At 35.3% G+C, this 22693-nt stretch overlaps 2 protein-coding genes and 1 pseudogene across 4 annotated transcripts; 2 read left to right on the top strand and 1 right to left on the bottom strand.

The window, feature by feature from the left end:
- Positions 1 to 8251: 8251 nt before the first annotated feature.
- On the top strand, positions 8252 to 9406 carry LOC133704464 (mitogen-activated protein kinase kinase 9-like). The gene has a single exon (XM_062129291.1). The coding sequence runs from the start codon at positions 8279 to 8281 to the stop codon at positions 9239 to 9241; it is 963 nt and encodes a 320-aa protein (XP_061985275.1). The 5' UTR covers positions 8252 to 8278; the 3' UTR covers positions 9242 to 9406.
- Positions 9407 to 13691: 4285 nt separating this feature from the next.
- On the top strand, positions 13692 to 18708 carry LOC133705394 (uncharacterized). 3 transcript variants are annotated; one of them, XM_062130567.1, is made up of 6 exons: positions 13692 to 15349; positions 15445 to 15521; positions 15626 to 15737; positions 15875 to 15991; positions 16698 to 17076; positions 17491 to 18708. In XM_062130567.1, the coding sequence occupies exons 1-5, from the start codon at positions 13985 to 13987 to the stop codon at positions 17046 to 17048; spliced, it is 2022 nt and encodes a 673-aa protein (XP_061986551.1). In that variant the 5' UTR covers positions 13692 to 13984; the 3' UTR covers positions 17049 to 17076; positions 17491 to 18708. The 3 variants fall into 3 exon arrangements, with proteins under 3 accessions (XP_061986551.1, XP_061986552.1, XP_061986550.1); XM_062130568.1 differs by lacking the exon at positions 17491 to 18708 and adding an exon at positions 17180 to 17302; XM_062130566.1 differs by lacking the exon at positions 17491 to 18708 and having other exon boundaries at positions 16698 to 17302.
- Positions 17847 to 22323, bottom strand: LOC133705205 (cytochrome P450 71B26-like; annotated as a pseudogene).
- Positions 22324 to 22693: the final 370 nt, after the last annotated feature.

Here is a 22693-nt window from a genome sequence, read left to right as displayed (position 1 = left end):
AATCTTGCTCTTTGCATTTATTTATTTTTTAACTGACAATTCACTTATATGCATGTTAACAATTTTATGAATTGATTGAATCAAATTTATCCTAATATTATCTAAAAATCTTGTCCAAAAAAACACGTGGCATGCCAAGAAAATACTATCACAAGATCATCAATCACGTGTAATGTATTGAAATTTTATTTTCCATTAATGTTTATACAATTCCTTTCTTTTTTAAGTATTTTTTTCCAAGGTACCGTGTGTAATTTTAACAAGTTTTTTAATTATTAATGTCAAATATGGATAAAAAAACTAATATTGAAACCGTTAGGTAATATTAAAAATGAAATTGATCAACTTTGAGGGATGTAACTTAACTAGTCAGACTCTATATTTGCTCTTAAAGGTTACCAGTTCGAGTCTCACAAATCTCAGGGCTACTAAAAATTTATATGATCATTAACTTCAAGGTCCGTGAGATTAGTCGAGATGCGTACAAGTTGACCCAAACACTTGTGTTAATAAAAAATAAAATGAAATTGATCCAATCAATCCATGAAAAAACTCTATTTTTTTTTTTTTGCACGTGATAGAGGTTTTGTTCTTAGGAGCAGAGATTGCTGCAAAGATGTGCCTCGCTCTTTTTTTCCTTCACTTCTGAATTCTGATCCATTTTGAACTTTGAATTATGCTTCAATCTGAAGTTGAATGTTACGATCCTAGTCTACTGCTGGGGAAGTCTGGGTGAAGATATGGTTTACTTACTAGTCTTTTGTTATCATTTACTTGGTCTTTTGTTTGAAATAGTCAATAATGTTGCTGTTGCTAATTCCTTAGAAGCAGGAGTCAAAATAACTAGTTTGTTAAGTAACAAACTATGAGTACAAGTAGGAGTAAACTGAGGAAGTAACTCCTCTGATTTTCTGTATTTAAATCCTTGTTTTAAATGAAATGATATCAAATAAAAAAACATTCAGGAAAAGACCACTGTCTTTTGGAGGCCAAGTTACCCTCGAAGTAGCTTATATTCTCTTATCTCTATTTAGTTGCCAGCTTAAGCTAAGGTACATAACAGTGGTATCAGAGCCAAGCTTCCTCTGCCATCTTCATCAACAACCTTAAAACCCAAGACCCCTCCCCTTCTTATATATATGGCTAACCAAGACGCCTCGAGAACTCGTTTTAATGTCTTGTCAGAAACAGTTTCCAAGCAAGGTTCAATGCTGCAACAAATCAACACCCATATGACTAATATTCAACAACAAATTACAACCCTTACCTTATCCATTGAAAAGCTCACCAAAGAACCACAATATGTGAGAGAAGAACACAGTGTTGGACCTTCAATAAGGCATTCACTGGCTTCTGATTCTAGCGGGTTACCGACCAAGGGGCTAAAGATTGATCTCTTCAAATATGATGGCACTGAAGACCCCTCTGGCTGGACTCTACTAGCTGATCAATACTTTCTGTTACATCAGATCCCTCCAGCCCAACGTCTCCTTTATGCTTCGTTCCACTTGAAGGGAGCAGCACTCCAATATTACAAATATTTGCAACATGCAGGTGAGCTTAATGATTGGGTGTCGTTTATTCAAGCTCTTGAAAAACGGTTTGGACCTACAGAATATAAGGATCCAGAGGGAGAACTGTCAAAACTTCGTCAAACTTCCACAGTTGCAGCTTACCAAAGTCAGTTTGAGAATTTGGCTCAACGAATCGATGGTCTTCCTGACAGATTTCTCACATGCACTTTCATTAGTGGTCTCAAAGATGACATCAAGACAAATGTTAAGTCATTCCACCCTACTTCTTTAAAAGATGCAATAGGTCTCGCTCGTCTCTAGGAGAAGAGTTTCTCAAGAGTTCGTAGAAGTTTTCCAAGACCCCAAGCACCCACCCAGACAGTTTCAGACCCAAAAGTGAAAAAGATATCTTTTGAAGAGATGAAGGAGCGCTGGGAAAAAGGCTTGTGCTACAATTGTGACGAGAAATTCAGACCTGGCCATAAATGTAAATCTCTTACTCTCTTCCTTATTGATGGAAATGATTATTGTGATGAAGATATGGACTGCTCTCCTGATAGTGATGCTATTCCACATCCAGAGATATCTCTTCATGCCATTGCAGGTGCTACGAACCCCCAGACTATGCGTGTCACTGGTTATTATCACAATAAGCCTCTTTACATACTACTGGACTCTTGCTCTACTCATAACTTCTCGGATCCTTCAGTTGCATCAAAGCTCAATCTTTCTATATCTTGTAAGACCTCCTTTGATGTCATGGTGGCTAATGGAGATTGCTTATATAGTGAGGGACAATGTCAAAATATATTTATTGACATCCAAGGAGTTCCAGTTACCTCAGATTTTTACCTCCTTTCCCTTGGGGGATATGATGCTGTTTTGGGTGCACATTGGCTCCAGACCCTCGGTCCTATTTTATGGGATTTCTCTAAACTGACCATGGAATTTTGTTACCAAGGGAAAACATATAGGCTGGCTGGTATACCTACAAAGGAGTTGTCTGTCCTTCAATGTCACAAATTGGAGAAACTTTTTCGGGTCCGACCGTCAAGTCTGATTCTAGATGTTTCACAGATTTATGCCATCGACAACGTTTATCAAGTTCCACCAACCATTAAGGCAGTCATTGATAATTTTTTTGATTTGCTTTGCTTTGTCCACCATCAGGTTTGCCTCCTACTTGGTATCATGATCATCGCATTATACTTCCTTCAGGCACATTACCTACTAATGTTCGACCCTACCGGTACCCGATGCTTCAGAAGGCTAAAATTGAACGCATGGTCAAAGAGATGCTCCATGAGGGAATCATTCGTCCAAGTCGCAGCCCATTCTCATCTCCTGTCTTATTAGTTCGCAAACACGATGGCACTTGGCGATTATGTGTTGATTATCGTGCTTTAAACACTGTCACAGTCAAGGATCGGTTTCCTATACCTGTGGTTGATGAGCTTCATGGGGCAACCATCTTCTCCAAATTAGACCTGAGATCAGGTTTCCACCAAATCAGGATAGCCGAAGAAGACATTCCTAAAACTGCATTTAGGACCCATGACGGCCATTACGAGTTCCTTGTTATGCCTTTCGGCCTCACAAATGCACCATCAACTTTTCAAAGCCTCATGAATGAAATATTTCGTCCATTTTTAAGACAATTCATTCTGGTCTTCTTCGACGATATCCTGGTTTACAGCTATTCGGAGGAAGAGCATGTCATTCATCTTCAGAAAACTTTGGAGATCCTCCGTCTTCATAAACTGCATGCTAAGATGTCTAAATGCCGTTTTGGGTGCTCTGAAATTGATTATTTGGGACATGTGATTTCTGCTAACGGTGTTGCTGTTGATCAAAAGAAGATTGAATCCATCCTTCAATGGCCTTTTCCATCTTCACTGAAATCCTTGTGTGGATTCCTTGGCCTCACTGGATATTACAGAAAGTTTGTGCACGGTTATGGGCAGATTGCAAGACCTCTTACAGACATGCTCAAGAAGGGGGCTTTTCAATGGACTCCTACATCTGAATCAGCTTTCAAAGAACTTAAAATGGCTATGACTCTCCCACCAGTTCTAACACTTCCTAATTTCTCAAAAAAGTTTGTGATCGAGTGTGATCATCGGGAAGTGGCATTGGTGCAGTCCTAATACAGTCAGGACGTCCCTTGGCCTATTTCAACCAAGCCTTGCATGGTAAAAATCTCCAACTCTCTACTTATGAAAAAGAGCTGCTTGCACTCACCCTTGCTGTTCAGCGATGGCGTTCTTATTTGCTTGGCAGCAGTTTTATAGTTCGAACTGATCATCATAGCCTGAAATATTTGCTTGAGCAAAGGGTGGGAACTCCTTCTCAACAACGTTGGCTGTCCAAGCTTTTGGGATACGACTATATTGTCGAATATCACAAAGGCTCACTAAATGTTGTAGCAGATGCACTCTCCAGGCGTGATCCCGATGTTGGTATCCATTCAATCTCTCAGCTGGAACCAAGTTGGATTGAGGCAATTGATAATATGGCTCATACTGATCCAGATATCATTGGCAAGCTACAGTCTTATACAAATGACCAGCTTGATCAATCCAAATTTTCTGTTCACAATGGCAGGGTGTTCTACAAGGGAAAATTATACATTGGGGCATATTCATCTTTTCGCAACTTGATCTTAAAAGAGCTTCATTCCATTCCAGTTGGGGGTCATTCTGGTTTCCTTCAGACACTACAAAGAATTCGACAAAACTTCTACTGGCCTAACATGCGCTCATTTATAAAACAATATATCCAGGAGTGTGAAACTTGTCAACGCAACAAGTCAGAAAATGTTCATCCTGCAGGTTTTTTGCAGCCACTTCCAGTTCCACACCAGATTTGGGAAGATATATCGATGGATTTTATCGATGGGTTACCCAAATCCAGCGGTAAAAATGTCATTTTTGTTGTCGTGGACCGCTTGTCCAAATATGCTCACTTCATTGCAATGTCTCATCCATATACAGCCTCATCTGTTGCACAAGCCTTCTTTGATAACATATTCAAATTCCATGGCATGCCTAAAACCATCATAAGTGATCGTGATCGTGTTTTTCTTAGTGAGTTTTGGCAGCAGTTATTCAAGTTACAAGGGACAACTCTCCATTTCAGCTCTTCTTATCACCCTCAAACGGACGGCCAAACAGAAGTAATCAATAGATGTCTTCAAACTTATCTTCGGTGTTTTGTTAGCCTTCGGCCTAAAGATTGGATGCAATTCCTCACATTGGCAGAGTATTGGCATAATACTAATGTGAACTCCTCTACTGGCTATACTCCTTTTGAAGCAGTTTATGGATGCAAGCCTCCAAAGTTGGTTCCATATATTGACCAATCATCTGCTTTACCTCAACTGGATTAACTACTAAGAACTCGTTCATCTATTCTTCAATTGTTGCGACAGAATCTAAGTGAAGCTCAAAACCGTATGAAGATTTTTGCTGATAGGAAGCGCACTAAACGTGAATTCGAGGTTGGTGATTATGTTTACTTACGCCTGCAGCCGTATCGCCAATGCTCAGTTGCAATCCGAAAATCTCTCAAGCTTTCGCCATGATATTTTGGTCCGTTTCAGATCAAAGAAAAGATTGGGGCAGTGGCTTACAAGCTAAATTTGCCTTCATCTGCAAAAATCCATAATGTTTTCCATGTATCCCAACTAAAAAGGAAATTAGGTACTGCAGACGTATCACAAATTTCCCTTCCAGATATTTCAGATGAGGGAATCCTAGAGCCCAAACCTGCTCATGTGCTGGACGGTCGCATAGTTCGTAGGGGTCGACGCAATGTTACTGAGATCCTAGTTCAATGGGAAGGCACTTCTCGGGCTTCTGCAACCTGGGAGCGCTTATTTGATATGAAAAGACAATTTCCTGAACTTAACCTTGGGGATAAGGTTAGTCTTGAGGGGGAGGCATTGTTACGATCCTAGTCTACTGCTGGGGAAGTCTGGGTGAAGATATGGTTTACTTACTAGTCTTTTGTTATCATTTACTTGGTCTTTTGTTTGAAATAGTCAATAATGTTGCTGTTGCTAATTCCTTAGAAGCAGGAGTCAAAATAACTAGTTTGTTAAGTAACAAACTATGAGTACAAGTTGGAGTAAACTGAGGAAGTAACTCCTCTGATTTTCTGTATTTAAATCCTTGTTTTAAATGAAATGATATCAAATAAAAGAACATTCAGGAAAAGACCACTGTCTTTTGGAGGCCAAGTTACTCTCGAAGTAGCTTATATTCTCTTATCTCTATTTAGTTGCCAGCTTAAACTAATGTACATAACATTGAACTTATTGAGTTTGATCACCAAATTGCTTCTGAATGCCTTCCATAGAAACTTGCAGTGAATTCTGCAGATGCTGAAGCTGTTCCTCCATACGTCGAATGGTCAATCGTGGAATCAAGGCCCTGAAGTGGTTCTGATACCAAATTTGTTAAGCTTTGTGCTAAAAAAAACTGTAGAAAAGAAAAGGAAGAGATGGAAAAGAGAGGAAGGAGAAGAGAGGGCTTGAGAACGAATCTCGTTTTTATTTTCTGTAAATCTGATTTGTTTCCCTTTCTTTAGTGGATCCAGGCAGTGGTCAATCATAAGTTTAATTATACGAGAAAATTGATGCGTAAATATAATTAAAGTTAAAATATTTTATTAATATAATATAATATTTTATATTTTTTTTTATTTCAATTGAAAGACTTGTGAAAATAACTTATCTATTAGTTTCAAAATGCTGGGTAACGTTTATCTGGTAATATGTTTTGTCAGCACTTTGATTGGAAATGAAAAGGAATTTTCATTCCATGCTTGGTATGATGTCGTTTAGTTCATGAGTAATGATCATTTAGAATATTATAATTCAAAAGGTTAACTTAATTTTTTTCCTTATATTTTAGATCAAGTCTTCAAAATATTATTATATAATTCTAATGCCTACTAAGTTGTCTTTAAATTTACAATATTTTTCAATATCATTTTGTAAGATTTTTTTTTATCTAAATTGATGAAAAAACTTTTACTTGAGACACTAAATCCCACCTATTAAAAAATAAATATAAAAATGACAAATTTAAATACCATATAACAATACGTTTCTTTCTTTCAAATATTTTTTTTAATGAATTAGTTGGTTTTAAATTTCTCATGGGAGGGATTTTTCATCAATTTAAATAAGAATATCACACAAAAGAATATATTAAAAAAATAATTAAACTTATTAAAAAAAAACTAAAAAACAAGAGGGTTTTACCATACTTTTTTTTTCATGAATACTATTTACTAGAATAATAAATTTTTTTCATTCCTTTGATTATTTTTATTTAGATTTTTTTTCAATTTCAGTTACTTTCTTCAACCTTAGATGTATTAGGGATTGGAATTTATATTTTTTATTTAATTTTTATGAGGTTATCCCAATTTTATTATCTAAATCGTAGGTTTGATGTGCTGACTTGAGGTTTCCCTCCCTTTTCTTATCAATTTTCTTTTTCCTCAAATTCATCTTTCAACATTAGATGAATTAAGAATTATGTTTTGTGAGTTTTGATTTGCTTTCTATGAGGTCATTTTCATCTCATGATGCAGATCACAAGTTTAGCTAGTTAACTTATATTCACTCGAGTGTTTTTTATGTCCTTTTTATAATCAAGTATTTTTTTTAATTTCATCTTTCAATATCGAGTTGATTAAGAATTGAGTTTTATAATTTGTTTCAATTTATTTTCTACTAGGTTATTGTAATCTCATGATCCAGATCGTGAGTTTGGCAGCTTAACCCGGGGTGACTGCGATAATTTTTTTTGTTTTTTTAATTGATTTTTTTTAATTTCATTCTATAACATTGAGTTTATTAGAAATTGAGTTTCATAATTTATTTTGATTTACTCTTTATGAGGTTATTATAATCTCATGATTCGATATACAGATCGTTAGGTTAACCCGGATTGATCTAAATCGATTCAATACATTTTTGTTTTAATATTTATAAAAAAAATCTTATCTTGAATATTTATTTTGAGTCAAAATAAGTTTTTACCGGTCATCTGAGTATTTTTTGGATCACATTAAATCAATTCAGTTTTTTTTTCCAACTAGAAAAATATTAAGAATACTTAGATATGTTTTTTTTTACATTAAAAGAAAGTTGACCTGGATAGCAGCCTAGCACGAGTAAAGTATTTAGTAATAACATATTGGAAAAAAAAAAAAAAGCAAAAAGTTGAGCTAATTTCCTTTACAATTCTACAAGAAATGAGATACTGCACTTGGAGATAGACAAGTAATCCTTTTTCTCGGGACACAGTATTTATTTCTTTTTATTTGGGATTGGAATCGAAATCCTATAACACTACTTGCTAGCCCTTTCTTAAACACCGAAACACGGACACTACGAGACATTGGTGAGGAAGAAACAACCAATCAAATTATCAGTAAGTGTTCGATCCACAGGCATAGGTGAGGAATGATGCTAAGATTGTCTGTTCAAACTGTCTGCCAAGTGCCATGTCCACCATACCAATGTAGGGTTACTTCTCAGAAGTGTCCATCCTCGTTCTGGTATATTTATTATATTCCAAGTTGTCCTGAGATTTATTTTTGTCACCATTGACATGATTAACTTCAAAAAGTGCACCTCTTCCACTACTAGCATCATTCCTCGCGTCGCCTTCGCGTCTTAATTTGGTCTGTAGTGGCTGATATATGTATAACAATTGTTAAGGAAAGAAAGCCAACAAACCAGTAACATGGTTCTTATCAGACATAGATTGCAACAACATCTTAAGCTTCCCCTTCCAGAATTAGAGATTAGTGAATGCAGCACGCTGTGTCCATACTTGCCTAAGCCCATGTCTGACACTACGATTCAAGGGGTAGGTGACTTCTTGGACTTGGAAAAACTCAGCGTTCTAGGACGTGGTAATCATGGCATTGTCTACAAGGTACGCCACGGGCAAACATCAGCCATCTATGCACTCAAAATCATCAAGCAGGATACAAATGAAGCTTATGTATCCCACGAGGCAGAAATCTTAAATTGCATAGACTCTCCTTTCGTCGTCAAATGCCACGGGGTTTTCGAGCCTCGGGCTGGTGAAAAAGCTATACTCATGGAGTACATGGATGCAGGAACACTTGATGGGATTTTTAGAGCTAACGGTCCGTTCTCCGAAGCTTCACTTGCCCACATTGCCTACCAAGTACTCAATGGCCTCCAGTACCTCCATGAACACAATATTGTCCACTTAGATATAAAGCCTTCGAATCTTCTAGTTAGTAAGGACATGAAAGTGAAAATTGCTGATTTTGGAGTCAGCAAGATTGTCCATGGTATTGTTAGTCGGGCTGCCACCAATTATCACAATATGTGTGAGGGCACACATGCTTATATGAGTCCTGAAAGGCTGGACTCGCACACATTTGGCTCGGGCTGCGTGTATGCAGGTGACGTTTGGAGCTTGGGAGTCACTTTATTGGAGCTGCATGTGGGCCATTTTCCATTTTTCCCAGCTGGGAAGAAACCCACTAATTGGATGGAGCTTGTATTGGTGATATGTTTTGGAGAATCCCCTAGCTTCCCAAAGGAAGCATCAGAGGAATTCAGGAGCTTCATCAAGTGTTGCTTGGAGAAGGAACCGAGTAAGAGATGGACAGTCTCGCAACTCCTGTCACATCCCTACGTTTGCTTAGGGGAGAAACTGGGGAAATGACAGTAGAGGATAAATCAAACTATTTTTCGAGAACAGGGTAGGACGCATTCACCAGTAGTAGCTAAGAGTTTTGAAGATTTTGAAAAGCAATTCGAAATGGCTCTTGGACCAATAAAAAAAAGAGATAAAGGTCCTCTTCAGCTTCTTCTTCTTTTTTTTTTTTTTTTTTTTTATTCTTGAGGATATCAAAATATTTTTGCGAGTCTGGCTTAATTACAAAAACAGAAGTTGAAATAAATTCAGGGGAATTTCTAACCCATTTGTTGAGCTCAACTCTCCTTTTAATGTACAAAATCAAATATCAAAGGGCCGACGGAGGCCATGGAAGCAGGAAACCAATTGAGTAGATAAGAAAGTTCTACCCATGGACACAGGAAAAAGAGAAAGATAGACAGCAGCTATAACTTAATTTCTACAATTAATGATGTTGCAGTCTTGCAGAGTAAAATTTTAGAAGCACTTTAGTGGCTCTATGAAAGGCTTTATTTGCACCTTTTTTATTTTATTTTATTGCCCCACCATTATTAATCTTCCTTCACAAGTGCGAGAATAGTCAAAATACTCATTCCCTGTATTAAATTTTTAACAGATAATTGTCGGCTAATAGTGAAACACGTGATGACATATTAAAAATAATTTATGTGATAAATTATTTGCAAAGAAAAATGGGGTTTTAGAATATTTTGTTATTATAATATATTTTGAAAAGCATAATTTAGGGATTTTTTTTTTGTCTAAATAGTAAAAATAGATTGTAGGGTGAAACCAATACCAAACTTTCCTTGGATTAAAGCAAGAGTAATGTAAATTAATTTTAAAACAATCCTGTTTGAAGATTCTATTTGTTTAATTAGTCTATCCATTTAACAAATCTTATAAAATAATTAGTATAATAAGAAAATGAAAAAATATTTATGCCACTCCGAGCATAATTAGAATAGTTTGTTTTTATATTTTAAAAATATTTTTAAAAAGAGTTAAGTTTTTTTTTGTTTTTTTTCTTCAAATTAGAATTTTTAATGTTATGTTATTAAATTGTTTTAACGTGGTGAAGTTAAAAATAAATTTTAAAATATTATTTTATTATATTTTAAAATAAAAATCACTATAGTATTTTAGAATTTGCAAAATTTACAGGGTCGAGGAAAGAGGCAAGAGATGAGCATTTTCAAAATCTCAAAGTCTCGAACACGCATCCTCAAGCAAGCACAACCTGACCACATTTCCATGCCATGGCACGAGAACACGCACCCACCACGCTTTGGTTTACAACTATTTTTTTTTTTTTTGATTTACGTGGGGTGTCCGGGCCAACTTGCGCGCACCACGACTATTCCCCACGGCCCACTGAACATCCTGCAAGTCCAGGAGCAGGTAAGGCACTGCGGGAGTGACAGGCGTGCACATAGAGGGTCGAACCCGGGACGGGGATGGAACAAGTCACACGGTTGACCACAGCAGCTAGACCCTCAAGTCACACGGTTTACAACTATTTGTTGCATAGTTACGATACCAGCCCGGCCTAGACACAGGTCCAGGTTGAGTTCTTAAAAAATTCAACTAGGAGTGATCGGCTTAACTTATAATTGATTTAGGTTAAAAAAATAATAATATTTTTTTAATTGATCGAGATTAATCTAAATATGTTTGTTTTTTGAATTTAGAAAAAACTTTTAAAATTTTTTGAATTTGTTTTGTTTCAAATTAATATTTTTTATAATATTAAATCATTCCAATTTTCTGATATAAATAATAAGTTTTAAAAAATTAAAAAATAAATTATTTTAATATATTTTCAAATAACAAATATTTTAAAAAATAATTATTACCATAATTACTAACATTAATTTAGCTTAATCTATAAGCAATTCTTAAAATAGATTAGGTTTAATAACTTCTTCGTGAAACAAGACAATAAAGATTTTCAAAATCTATCCTTATTTCTTAACTTAGTTACGAATTTACGGCAATCAATTTTATAGAAACAAAATCATCTGTCAAAAAAGAAATCGTAAAAAAAATAAAAATACAACTATTTGATAATTAGAAGGGGCTGGCTGGGTAGAGCATTGCTGTTGCATGCATGAGTGCGTTTGAACTCCGTAGTGAATTCTTTAACACTTGATCATTTATTGTTAATTTTTCAGTGACGTTGGTTTAAAAAATAATTTTAAAGTAATTTTAGGGGTAATATTTTGAGTTTTTCTATTACCTTTTGTATTTAAATGGTGGAGAATGTTTATTAGGAATATTTTTAAAAAAAATCATGACATTTCTATTACTACTATTGAATTTATATGCATTCATAATATTATTATTTTTCAATAAACTTTAATTTAAATGATATCAGTATGTTATTTTTCAAATGAAAACCTTTGTAAGAAATATTTTTTTGTAAAAAAATTTAAATTATCCCAAGCACTTTTCTTAATAGTAATAAATAGTATAGTTCTAGGGTGAATGACATTTTTTATTTATTTAATTAAGATATACAATCAACACTAACTAATTGTACAGAAAAAGAACGAACACTAGCTAAGTTAATGATACAAATTTAGGATAATAATTTAATCTGAATTTGATGGATAACAATTTATTTTGTCAAAAACTTAAATGAGTGAATATTTTTTTAAAAATTACTTTACTAATAAATATAGTATAGATATTGTTAAATTTGATTATATTTATATTATATAAATAAATTTGTAAAGTGTTTAATTATTATTTTAACATAATATGATATATATATTATTTTATTTTTCATTAAATAATAAATAATAATTAAATAATAGATACACAGTAAAGAATTTCTAAATTTCTTATCAATAAATAATAAATGGAAAGTAAATATAACGGCTACTTACGAGCATCATGGAACCGGGGAGTAGGGAAAAAACGCTCGACTCCCGCAACCTAAATATACAATCAATTTACCTGATTGTTTTTAAAATTTCACAGTTTCTTCCCTGTAAATTTAACTATATTCCAATTTTTTCCCATAAAGGTATTTTTTCAACATCTATGATAAATATGGTTTTTAATTTTTTTTTAAAAATATTTGATTTAATCACGAGAAAAAAAATCCCTTAACACAGTTAAGTGTTAATCTCTACCAATCTATATTACGTCATGGACATAAATACAAGATATAATTACGTTATGAAGATACGATAATTTTAAAATATAATATGTGACGGAAGCTTTTTTTTTATGTGTGGATTTTTTAAATTTTATTTTTAAATATTAAATTTATTGAATATTAAACTTCATAATTATTTTAATTTATTTTCTTATCATATCCAGATCACATATTTGTCAGGTTAACTTAGTTAGCTTGAATTTTTTTTTATTTTTTTTAAATTTTATCATTTAATATTGAGCTAATTGAAAATTGATTTTCATAATTTATTTTGATTTGTTTTTTTATGAGATTTTCTCGATCTTATAATTTTGGTCATGAGTTTAGAGTTAATCCAGACTAAATTGATTTTTTTATTTTTTTTTCAATCTCATCTTTTAACATCGAGTTGATTCAGAATTAAGTTTTATAATTTGTTTTAATTTGTTTTATATAATGTTATCACAATTTTATAATATGAATAATGGATTTGGCAAGTTAATTTAGATTGATCCTAGTTGATTAAATATATTGTCGTCTTAATATTTCAAAAAAACAAGTGTTATTTTGTAATTTTTCAAGTCAAATTAAATTTTTATAAGTCATTCATATTATATTTGGAACCACTAAATTAATTAGAATATATTAAATTAATCCTTACTTGATTTAATTTTTTTTACTAAAAAAATATGATAATAATGAATGAATATTTTGTTTATATTAAAAGTTTTTTTTACCTCGCAATGTACATGACGTTTGAATGATTTAGACCTAGCTATATCTCCCAAATATCCTCCACTTGTTCGAAATTAAATTGATTTCTTATTATTTCTTTGCTTTATCCCTATATATCTAATACGTATCCAGTGCATATCCATGTCCAGCATGAGCTTGACATGGATTTGGGGGATTTTTTTAGAGTATTTGTATTTTTTTTTTACCAATTCAAATAAATATATTCTTTAGGCCTCCTAAGTCTTTATCTGTGGACTCGTCACATAATTATAATCTAATTATATGATGCAGTGGATATGATGGTGTATGGTTTGGATTAGTTATATGTGTTTTAAAATAAATGAATAAAAAAAAACAACCAACGAGTATATACCGTATCACATGTATTATGCATAAAGACATGTTTATACAGTATAAATAACATCAACAAAGAAAAGATAACATATGCTATTTAATAATCTGGACCTAATTAAAAATTATAACTATTGAGGGGCTAATCGTTACCATCCCAAATAATCAAGGACTAATTCTGAAGTTCTCTGTTCGTGTTGTCAATTTGTTTTTGAAAAAAAAAAAAAAACAGACAAGAGACCGGTTGGTACGAACCAAAGCAGCTTAGCTGTTGTGTTGTGTTGTTCACATTCTCTTTCTACCCGCCTTCCACGTCAGGTACGATACCATCTCCTTCCGTCAATTTTGCTTCCTAAATCCCTCTGTTTTCTAATCCGTCACAAATTCCATCTCCTCCTTCCCTTCTGTTATCCGTTTATTGCAAGTAATCCTTGCTTGCTCCATCACTCTTTACTTTAGGGCTTAAAAAAGAAAACCTAAATTATATATAATTATTAAAAACAGTAGGGCTTGGGAATTTGGATTTGAATTATTCTGAAATGGCGAACACCGTTGACGATGACGCCGATGCGGTGTTGAGCGATGTGGAAGGGGATGAACCGGTGCCGATCGTAATGAAAAGTCCGAGTCAAGAAGATATTTCCGTCGAGAAATTCCGCGAGCTCCTCGATCGAGAGCGAGCCGCACGGGAGGCAGCAGAGACTTCGAAATCCGAAATTCAAGTGTCATTCAATCGATTAAAAGCTCTCGCGCACGAAGCAATCAAAAAGCGAGACGAGTGCTCGAGGCAGAGAGACGAAGCGATGAGAGAGAAAGAAGAGGCGTTGAAAGCTAACGAGAAATTATCGAATGAATTGATTCAAGCGAACAGGTCGAAAGAGGAGACTCAGAAAAAATTCGATGATTTGCAATCGGAGACTGAGAAATCGAGGCATATGTTAGTAAGTGGAATTGAGAAGATATCAGGGAAGCTTAGTAATTTCAAGAATTTCGCGGCGGAAGGTTTGCCTAGGTCGCAGAAATACAGTGGATTACCGGCGGTTGCCTATGGAGTTATTAAGAGGACAAATGAGATTGTTGAGGAGCTTGTTAGGCAGATTGATGTCACTGCAAAATCCAGAAATGATGCGAGAGAGCAGATGGAGCAGAGGAATTACGAGATTGCCATTGAGGTTTCTCAGCTTGAAGCTGCAATCAGTGGATTGAGAGATGAAGTTGCCAAGAAAACGACTCTGATTGAGGGTTTAGAGAAGAGTGTGGTTGAGAAAGAGGGGAAAGTGTCGGAGATTGAGAGAGAGATGTTGGAGAAGATGCATTTGGTGGAGAAGGAGGCTTCGGAGATGAGGGACTTAGTTGGTGAGTATGATGACAAGTTGAGGAATTTTGAGTCGAAGATGGAATCGCATAGACCTTTGTTGTTTGATCAGTTGAATTTGGTGGCGAAAATCCATGACCAGCTTTATGATGCTATTGAGATAGTTAACACTAGTCATTTGAATTCCGAGGTGTCAGAGTCGCTGTTTCTTCCCCAGCAAACGGATGTGGAGGAGAATATCCGTGCTTCTTTAGCAGGGATGGAATCAATTTATGATTTGAGTAGAATTGTTGCTGAAAAAACAAGGGATTTGGTAGAGGAGAAGAATCATGAAGTGAAGAATTTGAATGAAACAGTGGATCGATTAATGAAGGAGAAAGAACACATCGGTACTTTACTTAGGAGTGCCTTGTCGAAGAGGATGAAATTAGATCCATCCTCCAAAACAGATGAGTTGTTTCAAGTTGCTGAAAATGGTTTAAGAGAGGCTGGGATTGATTTCAAATTCAGTAAAGTCCTTGGTGATGGTGAGGTATCTGGTGATAAAGGCGGCTCACTGGAAACGGAGAGTGATGAAATATACACTCTAGTAAGTGTCTTTTAGAGTTGATTTGTTCAATCCTGTTTTTTATGTTTGTATGTTTGAAATCCTAATTTGCTGATGTACTTGTATGTTGCACACAGGCCGGTGCTTTGGAGAACATCGTTAAGGCATCTCAGCTTGAGATCATTGAGCTGCAGCATTCTGTGGAGGAACTAAGGTATTTAGAATGATTCCTGTAATCGTAAGGCTGCTTGTAGACAGTGAACATGTTCTATTTTTGTACTGACTAGGCTGTTATGTTTTGTGGTTACCTGTATTAAGGGCAGAGTCAAGTTTACTTAAAGAGCATATAGAGATTCAAGCCAAGGAACTAAGTCATAGACTGCACAGGATAGAGGAGCTTGAAGAGAAGGAGAGAGTGGCAAATGAAAGCGTAAGTTGTTAATGTTTTGCTGAGATCAGTTCAACATCAGGCAGTTAACTGCACTGTCCATGGAACACTTCAGAAGGGCAAATAATCTTTTGCGTTTCGGTGTTCTGATTACCATGTTCACCTCTCTGGCATTGTAGGTTGAAGGACTCATGACAGACATTGCTGCTGCAGAAGAAGAAATTACAAGGTGGAAAGTAGCAGCTGAGCAAGAGGCTGCTGCAGGTAGAGCAGTTGAACAAGAGTTTGTGGCTCAGGTATGTTGAACAGATTGGTCATAAAATTTATGCTTGGACATTTTACCTGATATTTGATGGCTGATTGCGTGAACTCGTGAAACCCACTTTCTTTATATCGTAATTTAACCAAATCAATTTTGTCATTGAATTTCCAAATAATAACAGAAGGTGGTGCTTTTGCAAGTAACTTTTTAGATAGTGATTCTTTGATTGGCAAGAGCGGTTTGGCTTGAGCAAAATAAACTAATGAGAATAAAACTAGAAGCTAGTTAGAGCTAAAGGCAATAGAGAAATGATATGTTACAAAACCAGAATTAAGCAGGTTTTGTTAGACACTGCAATTCTCTAGGAAAGTAGGTGAGAAATAATTGCTCTATCATATTGTTGGCTAGAGAAGGTTTCATTTGATGAATAGAAGAGGCTTTAGACTAATGAGATATCTTGAGAATTATAGTTGAATGCCCTCATTGATTCCAAATCCACTTCTTTTCTGGTGCTACTCATAGATTGAAACATGGGAGGCATAATTGTTCTTTTTTTCTTTCTTTTTTTTGAATATTTAAATTATGGAATTGGGTTAATTTGTTTACATTCAATATGGTGCGAGGCAGCTTGATGAACTGTTTAAAGCAAAGATAAAAAAAATCCTATGTATCTTGATACTCAAAATACTTTCCGAAGAAGTACTGGTTGTATCTTGTGCTTAATCGTTATGTATTTGCAGCTGTCGGCAGTTAAACAAGAACTTGAAGAGGCAAGGCAAGCCATATTAGAATCAGAGAAGAAGTTAAAATTCAAAGAAGAAACAGCAGCTGCTGCCATGGCAGCAAGAGAGGCTGCTGAGAAGTCATTGAGTTTGGCTGACATGAGGGCGTCTAGGCTGAGGGATAGGATAGAGGAGCTCAGCCATCAGCTGGAAGAGCTTGAAACTCGAGAAGATTTGAGGGGCCGAAATGGGCCTAGATATGTATGTTGGCCTTGGCAGTGGCTTGGGCTGGACTTTGTAGGCTACCGCAATACCGAGACACAACTACAGAGTTCAAATGAAATGGAGCTTTCCGAACCCCTCCTATGATCGTCTCTTTTCATTTTTCCTTTTTTTTGTATGTATCACGAACTCTCAAAATTATAGAAATGATAGTCAATACATCTTCATTCTTCAAGCTTAGCTTTCTTTGTTTTTTTTTTTTTTTCCATATAATGAAGAAGATTTGCACAAGCATGTGCATGATTGACTCTCTGCTGTATGCGACTCTGATGACCTACTTCTGAACATTGCCCAAGATGATGATGTACTTTACAGTCAAGATGGAGCAGTTTCTTGTTAAATTTCTTCCATTCAATCTCTGTTTTCTTCTTCTCATTATTATGATTCAACTTTTAAGGTCTTATGCCTAGTCTTCCACTATCCCTTTATATTGGAGTCAAAAGAAAGATCTCCAAGTTGCCCGTTGTTATCTCCGTAACCTGTGTGCATCTTTTATGGTTCTTTGGCAGTTCTAAAGCTCTTCTTTCAGGTTTTGATGGGCATCGATCTCATTGGACACGGAGGATACATCAATCTGTAGGATTGCAGAGTGAATCGATTGGTTGGTAACTCTCAAGATCCGTTCTCAACACTGGTGGCAGAGTTTAGTAGAAGGCAGCTGGACAAAACAAGGAATGTTCTACTCCTGTTGACAAAAGTGCAAGACAATATGCTCACGCACACACTTGAAGCTTTTTGAGACTGATTTTTTTTTTTCTTTGGCTGAAGAAGATGGGTTCTATACTTCATTTGGTACGTGTACATCCAACAGCACATCCTCCACCGCATGTAAATCACACAGACATCTTTACATAAGACAAACTGATAGCAGAGTAATACAGACATTTAAGAACACGTATGTTTAGAAAGCGGTGATATTCGACTCATTTTATTTGGTTGTGCCTGCTGAGGATAGTTGATACGCACAAGGAAAAGAGGCATCTTCTTAGAGATGGTAAGGCCAGCTGCCTCCTCCATGTTGATGGCTACCGCGTTGGGTAATTTCCAATCAAAACAGTATAAGAGATTAGCGAGTGCAAGCTCCACCATTGTTACTCCCATAAGTATCCCAGGACAAACTCTTCGACGAGATCCAAATGGCAAAAACTCAAAACGTTGTCCTTTATAGTCAATGGGGCTGTCAACAGATCTTTCAGGGAAGAACTCTTCAGAATCTCTCTAGTACCCAGGATCTCTTCCAATTGCCCAAGCATTAAATTGTATCAGTGTTTTGAGGTGAATGTCATAACCATTGATTTGACAGCGAGACATGGTTTCTCTTGGGAGAAGTAGGGGGGCAGGAGGGTGCAATCTCATAGTTTCTTTTATTACCATCTTGAGATATTGAAGCTCATCTGTACTCTTCTCAGTTGCTCTTCCTCTCTGTCCAACAGAGCTCCTAATTTCTTCTTGTGCTTTCTTCATTATTATTGGATTTCTAGCAATCTCTGCCGTTGCCCAGATGACAGTGATGGCACCGGTGTCAAATCCGCCTAAGAATATATTCTGAAACTCAAGCATCACAGATAAGTTAGATAAGACTTCTTTATTTCTTTTAGTCATATAACAGATATTCAAGTTAGATATCAGGATCTTCGTTCACAGAGTCCTATAAAATCATGTGTAAATAAGCACTGAATGTGTTTCTTCTCTGCTGTAACAACTTGAGGAACATATGGCAACAACAACTAGGCTTTTTTCCACTCAATATGCCGTGCTGCTCGACCTACATTTAGAGAGAGGTCAAGTGATCTTGAAAATCCAATTCTGTAAGAAACAAAAGTATCATGGCTGTCATGGAAAACAAAAAAAAAAAATTATACAAGGGCAAAACCATCTGTAATTATGCTGAGAGATGAAAAACAACTGTATGAAAGTGGTCAATCTGGATGCTGCCCCATGCCTACTAGGATACCTGTCATGTTGGTTACCGAACCTTCCATGGCATTTCCAAATGTTTTTTTTTTCTTTGCAGCGTTTCATTATATCTCTGCTTCCATGTTTCTTATTTTCATTCCAATAATAATAAAAAAATACCTTTCATATGGGATAGACAAAAAACTGATAATAACCTTTCATTTGCTCATTCTCAGTGGCTATAGAGGGAAAGGGCTCGTAGCTTAAAAGGATGACTGCCATAATATTATCTTTTGTGAGCTGTGGTGCAATAGATTCAGTTTGATCCCTCTCCATTTTCAGCAGCACGTTGATAATGTCTCCCTTCCGTTCTTTCCTCTCAGCTTTAAGATGATCATCAATCACCTGCTGAAAATGAGTATCCAGCTCAAGGAAAACTCGTTCAATCCTTGCGTTATAACCTGTAATCCTGTCAACAATCCAACATGGATAGGGAAAGCATTCTTCTGCAGAGAAGCATCCTATTATGGCCTCAGCTTCATGAATCGCTTTTTGACATCTTTCATTATGAAAATCACTTCCTTGAAAACTCTTCCCAAAAGCCATCCTGAATACTATACTTGCAAATACAGAATATAGCATCTGAGTGAGATAAACTGGAGTTGCAGGTGATGATGACTGGGATATGGAATTCATAAGCAGAGAAATTTCTTCTTCCCTAATGAACCTAAATGACTGTATTCTTCAAGCTATAAAGCTCAAGAACATATAGTTTTGTTCTTACTTTTTCAATATAAGCAGAAGAGGAAACAGTAAGAGAAGAAGTAATGCCAGAGGTAGAATATAGAAAGCCATTTGAATAACCTCAAGATTTTTCTGTACCTTCAACTTGACCATTTATTTCTTAAATATCCAAGCTATATATGAACCTACAAAATAACTAATATGAACTGTTAAACTCGCTAGGCCGCTGTTACTGTTTTATTACTCAGATTTGGCTTAGATAGTCGGTTGAATTGTTTAAATTAAGTTGTTTGCACCTGTCGTGTTCTTGAACATATGGAATAAAAACAAGCCTCTACTTCTTGTTAGTCAGGAAACTTACGCTGCTCATCTGTTATCCCAAAAGGAATACATGACGAATCTTCCATAAATTCCCTATTAAGCAAGTCAATTTATGAAGCATTTGCCTGCTAATATTGCATTACTGGTTCAAAAGGTGGAGAACGTTCTGAGAAAGAATGATGCTGTCCCAGACTTTTAAGTTTAACTTGCTATGCACTGCCCTCAATCCTGGAAAACTCACTGTGAGTAAAACTTCAAAACTAAAAGGCCAGTTGAGTTTGCATCTTGGTGGATATTGAAAGTATTTAAGTGAAGAAAGAAAATCAGAAGAAAGTTAAAGAAAGCAAACAAATGTGTACTGTTTTATTTGATCTGAATTGAATTAATTGGTTAAAATAAAAGATTAACTAAACAAATCTTTAAACAATCTTCAACACTCTTTTTTTATTTTAGAAGATGCAAATTCCAATCTTTTATCTTAAAGACTTAAACCTATTTACTGAAAAGGTTTAGTAAACAAGTCAACTAGTTGATCTTCAGACTTACAATAGATCAACTTAACATCACTATTTTTTTGTACTTCTCATAAAAAAAAATAGAGTTTGATGTTAAAGTATTTAGTTTTTTCATGAAACACTGGATTGTGAGAAATTACTATAGCTGCTTGATTGTCCACTGAGATCTCTGTTATTGCTTTCTCCTCCATGTGAAAATCACAGAGAATTTTTTAAAGCCACAATGTTTGATTCACTACTACTGTTGTTGCAATAAACTCTGCTTCTGCAGTGGATTGTGCCACAATATCTTGCTTCTTGGATGACCATGAAAACATTCTTGATCCTAGGTTGAAACAGAATCCAAAAGTACTTTTCATGCAATCAATAAATCCATCCTAATCACTGTTAGAAAAGCCATGCAATCTTAACTTTTAACTGCACTAAAATTGAACATCATAATTGATTGTTCCTTTGATGTATCTTAGAATTCGTTTGACTACTCTCAAATGTATTTCACTTGGACAACGCATGAAACAAGATAGAAGACTTGTTGCATAAAGTATATCAAGTCTGGTTGCTATTAGATACATTAAACAACCAATTAAACTTCTGGACTTCTCTTCATCAACTCTGTTGGTTCCATTTTCTTTGCTGAATTTGTCTTTTTTATTCATTAAAGTGGCTGTTGGCTTACAATTCTCAATGTGAAATTTCCTTAAAATTTCTTTTGCATACTTCTTCTGGAAGATGAATATCTCATTTTTGCCTTGCTTGATTTCCATTCTAAGAAAAAATATTATGAGACCAAGATTAGTCATTTCAAAAGCTTGTATCATCTTCTGTTTGAATTCTTCGACTTGTTGTGCATTGCTTCCTATCACTATAAGATCATCTACATAGAGTGATAATATGAGAATATCATTATTAGTTTTCTTTACATAGAGAGTTGCTTCAAACAAGCTTTTTTGAAAGCCAAAGCTCATCAAATAATCATCAATTTTGCTATATCAGGCTCTAGCAAGTAGACCTTCTCTTTTTTTCCTTGAATTACAAACATAGCTGGTTGCTCAACATAAATCTCTTCATGCAGAATACCATTCAAGAAGGCTAACTTGACATTTAATTGGAATACCTTCCAATTCTTGTGTGCATCAATAGCAAACAATAATATGATGGTGTCCATTCTTGATATACAAGCAAAAGTATCTGAATAATCAACACCAAATATCTGAGCATACCCTTTAACAATCAGCTTGACTTTATGTTTATTGATGGATCTGTCTATAGTTAATTTAGTCCTGAACACCCACTTGACTCCAATGATGTTTTTGTCTGGTGGTCTGTCAACCAATTTCTAAGTGTAGTTTTTTTTAATCATTGATATCTCCTCCTCCATTGCTTTCTACTATGTAGAGTCTTAGGGAGCTTCTTCATATCCTTGTGATTCATAGATTGCTACATTGCTCCATTGATAAATGTTTGCAAGAGATCTTGTGTCTTTGATGCGTGAATCATTAATTAATTCATCATTCCATTGAGATTTATCTTGAACTCCAATCAGTGCGTTGTTTTGTGAGTCTTTGCAATCCCATTATTCCTCTTCATGGAAATGAACATCTCTTATAATGGCCATCTTCTGAGTTTAAGGATGATATACTTTGTAGGTTTTAGAAACAGAACTATAGCCTATAAAAATACCTAGTATAGCCTTCTTATCAAGCTTATCTCTCTTGATCCGTGGAGCATGAACATAACATATTGTAACATCCCACATCGAAAAAAGAATGTCCAGAGCCAGGGCATATTAAGACAGTTGGTACCTAACCTTGTAGGACGCGTTTTGGGGCCTGTGGGATGTCAGGAACGAAACCGTGAGGCGTAGAAGCCGGGTTGGGCTGAGCCATAACGGACAATATTCTGCAAGGGAGAGTGGGCCGGGCCTTACACATATGCTGCCAAAAATTTTAAGAAAGCTTAATGAAGGTTTGTAATCATATGCTTCAAATAACGTCTTTTGCTTCAAAAAATTTGTTGGAAGTTGATTTTGATGAAAAACAACTATGTTAGCTGCTTCTGCCAAAAATATCTTGGGTAAATCCTTCTCATGTAGCATACATATGACCATCTCCATTATGTATCTATTTCTCCTTTCACTAACTCTATTTTGTTTTAGAGTGTAAGGAGTTTTGAGTTGATGTTCAATGCCAGCATCTTCATAGTATTGATTGAACTCTAATGAAGTGTATTCTTTACCATTGTCAAATCTAATGGCTT

This window comes from Populus nigra, chromosome 10 (genome assembly GCF_951802175.1).
Source record: "Populus nigra chromosome 10, ddPopNigr1.1, whole genome shotgun sequence".
Lineage (NCBI taxonomy): Eukaryota > Viridiplantae > Streptophyta > Magnoliopsida > Malpighiales > Salicaceae > Populus > Populus nigra.
Note: the sequence above shows the minus strand (reverse complement) of the source record. Positions and strands in the feature narration are given on the sequence as shown.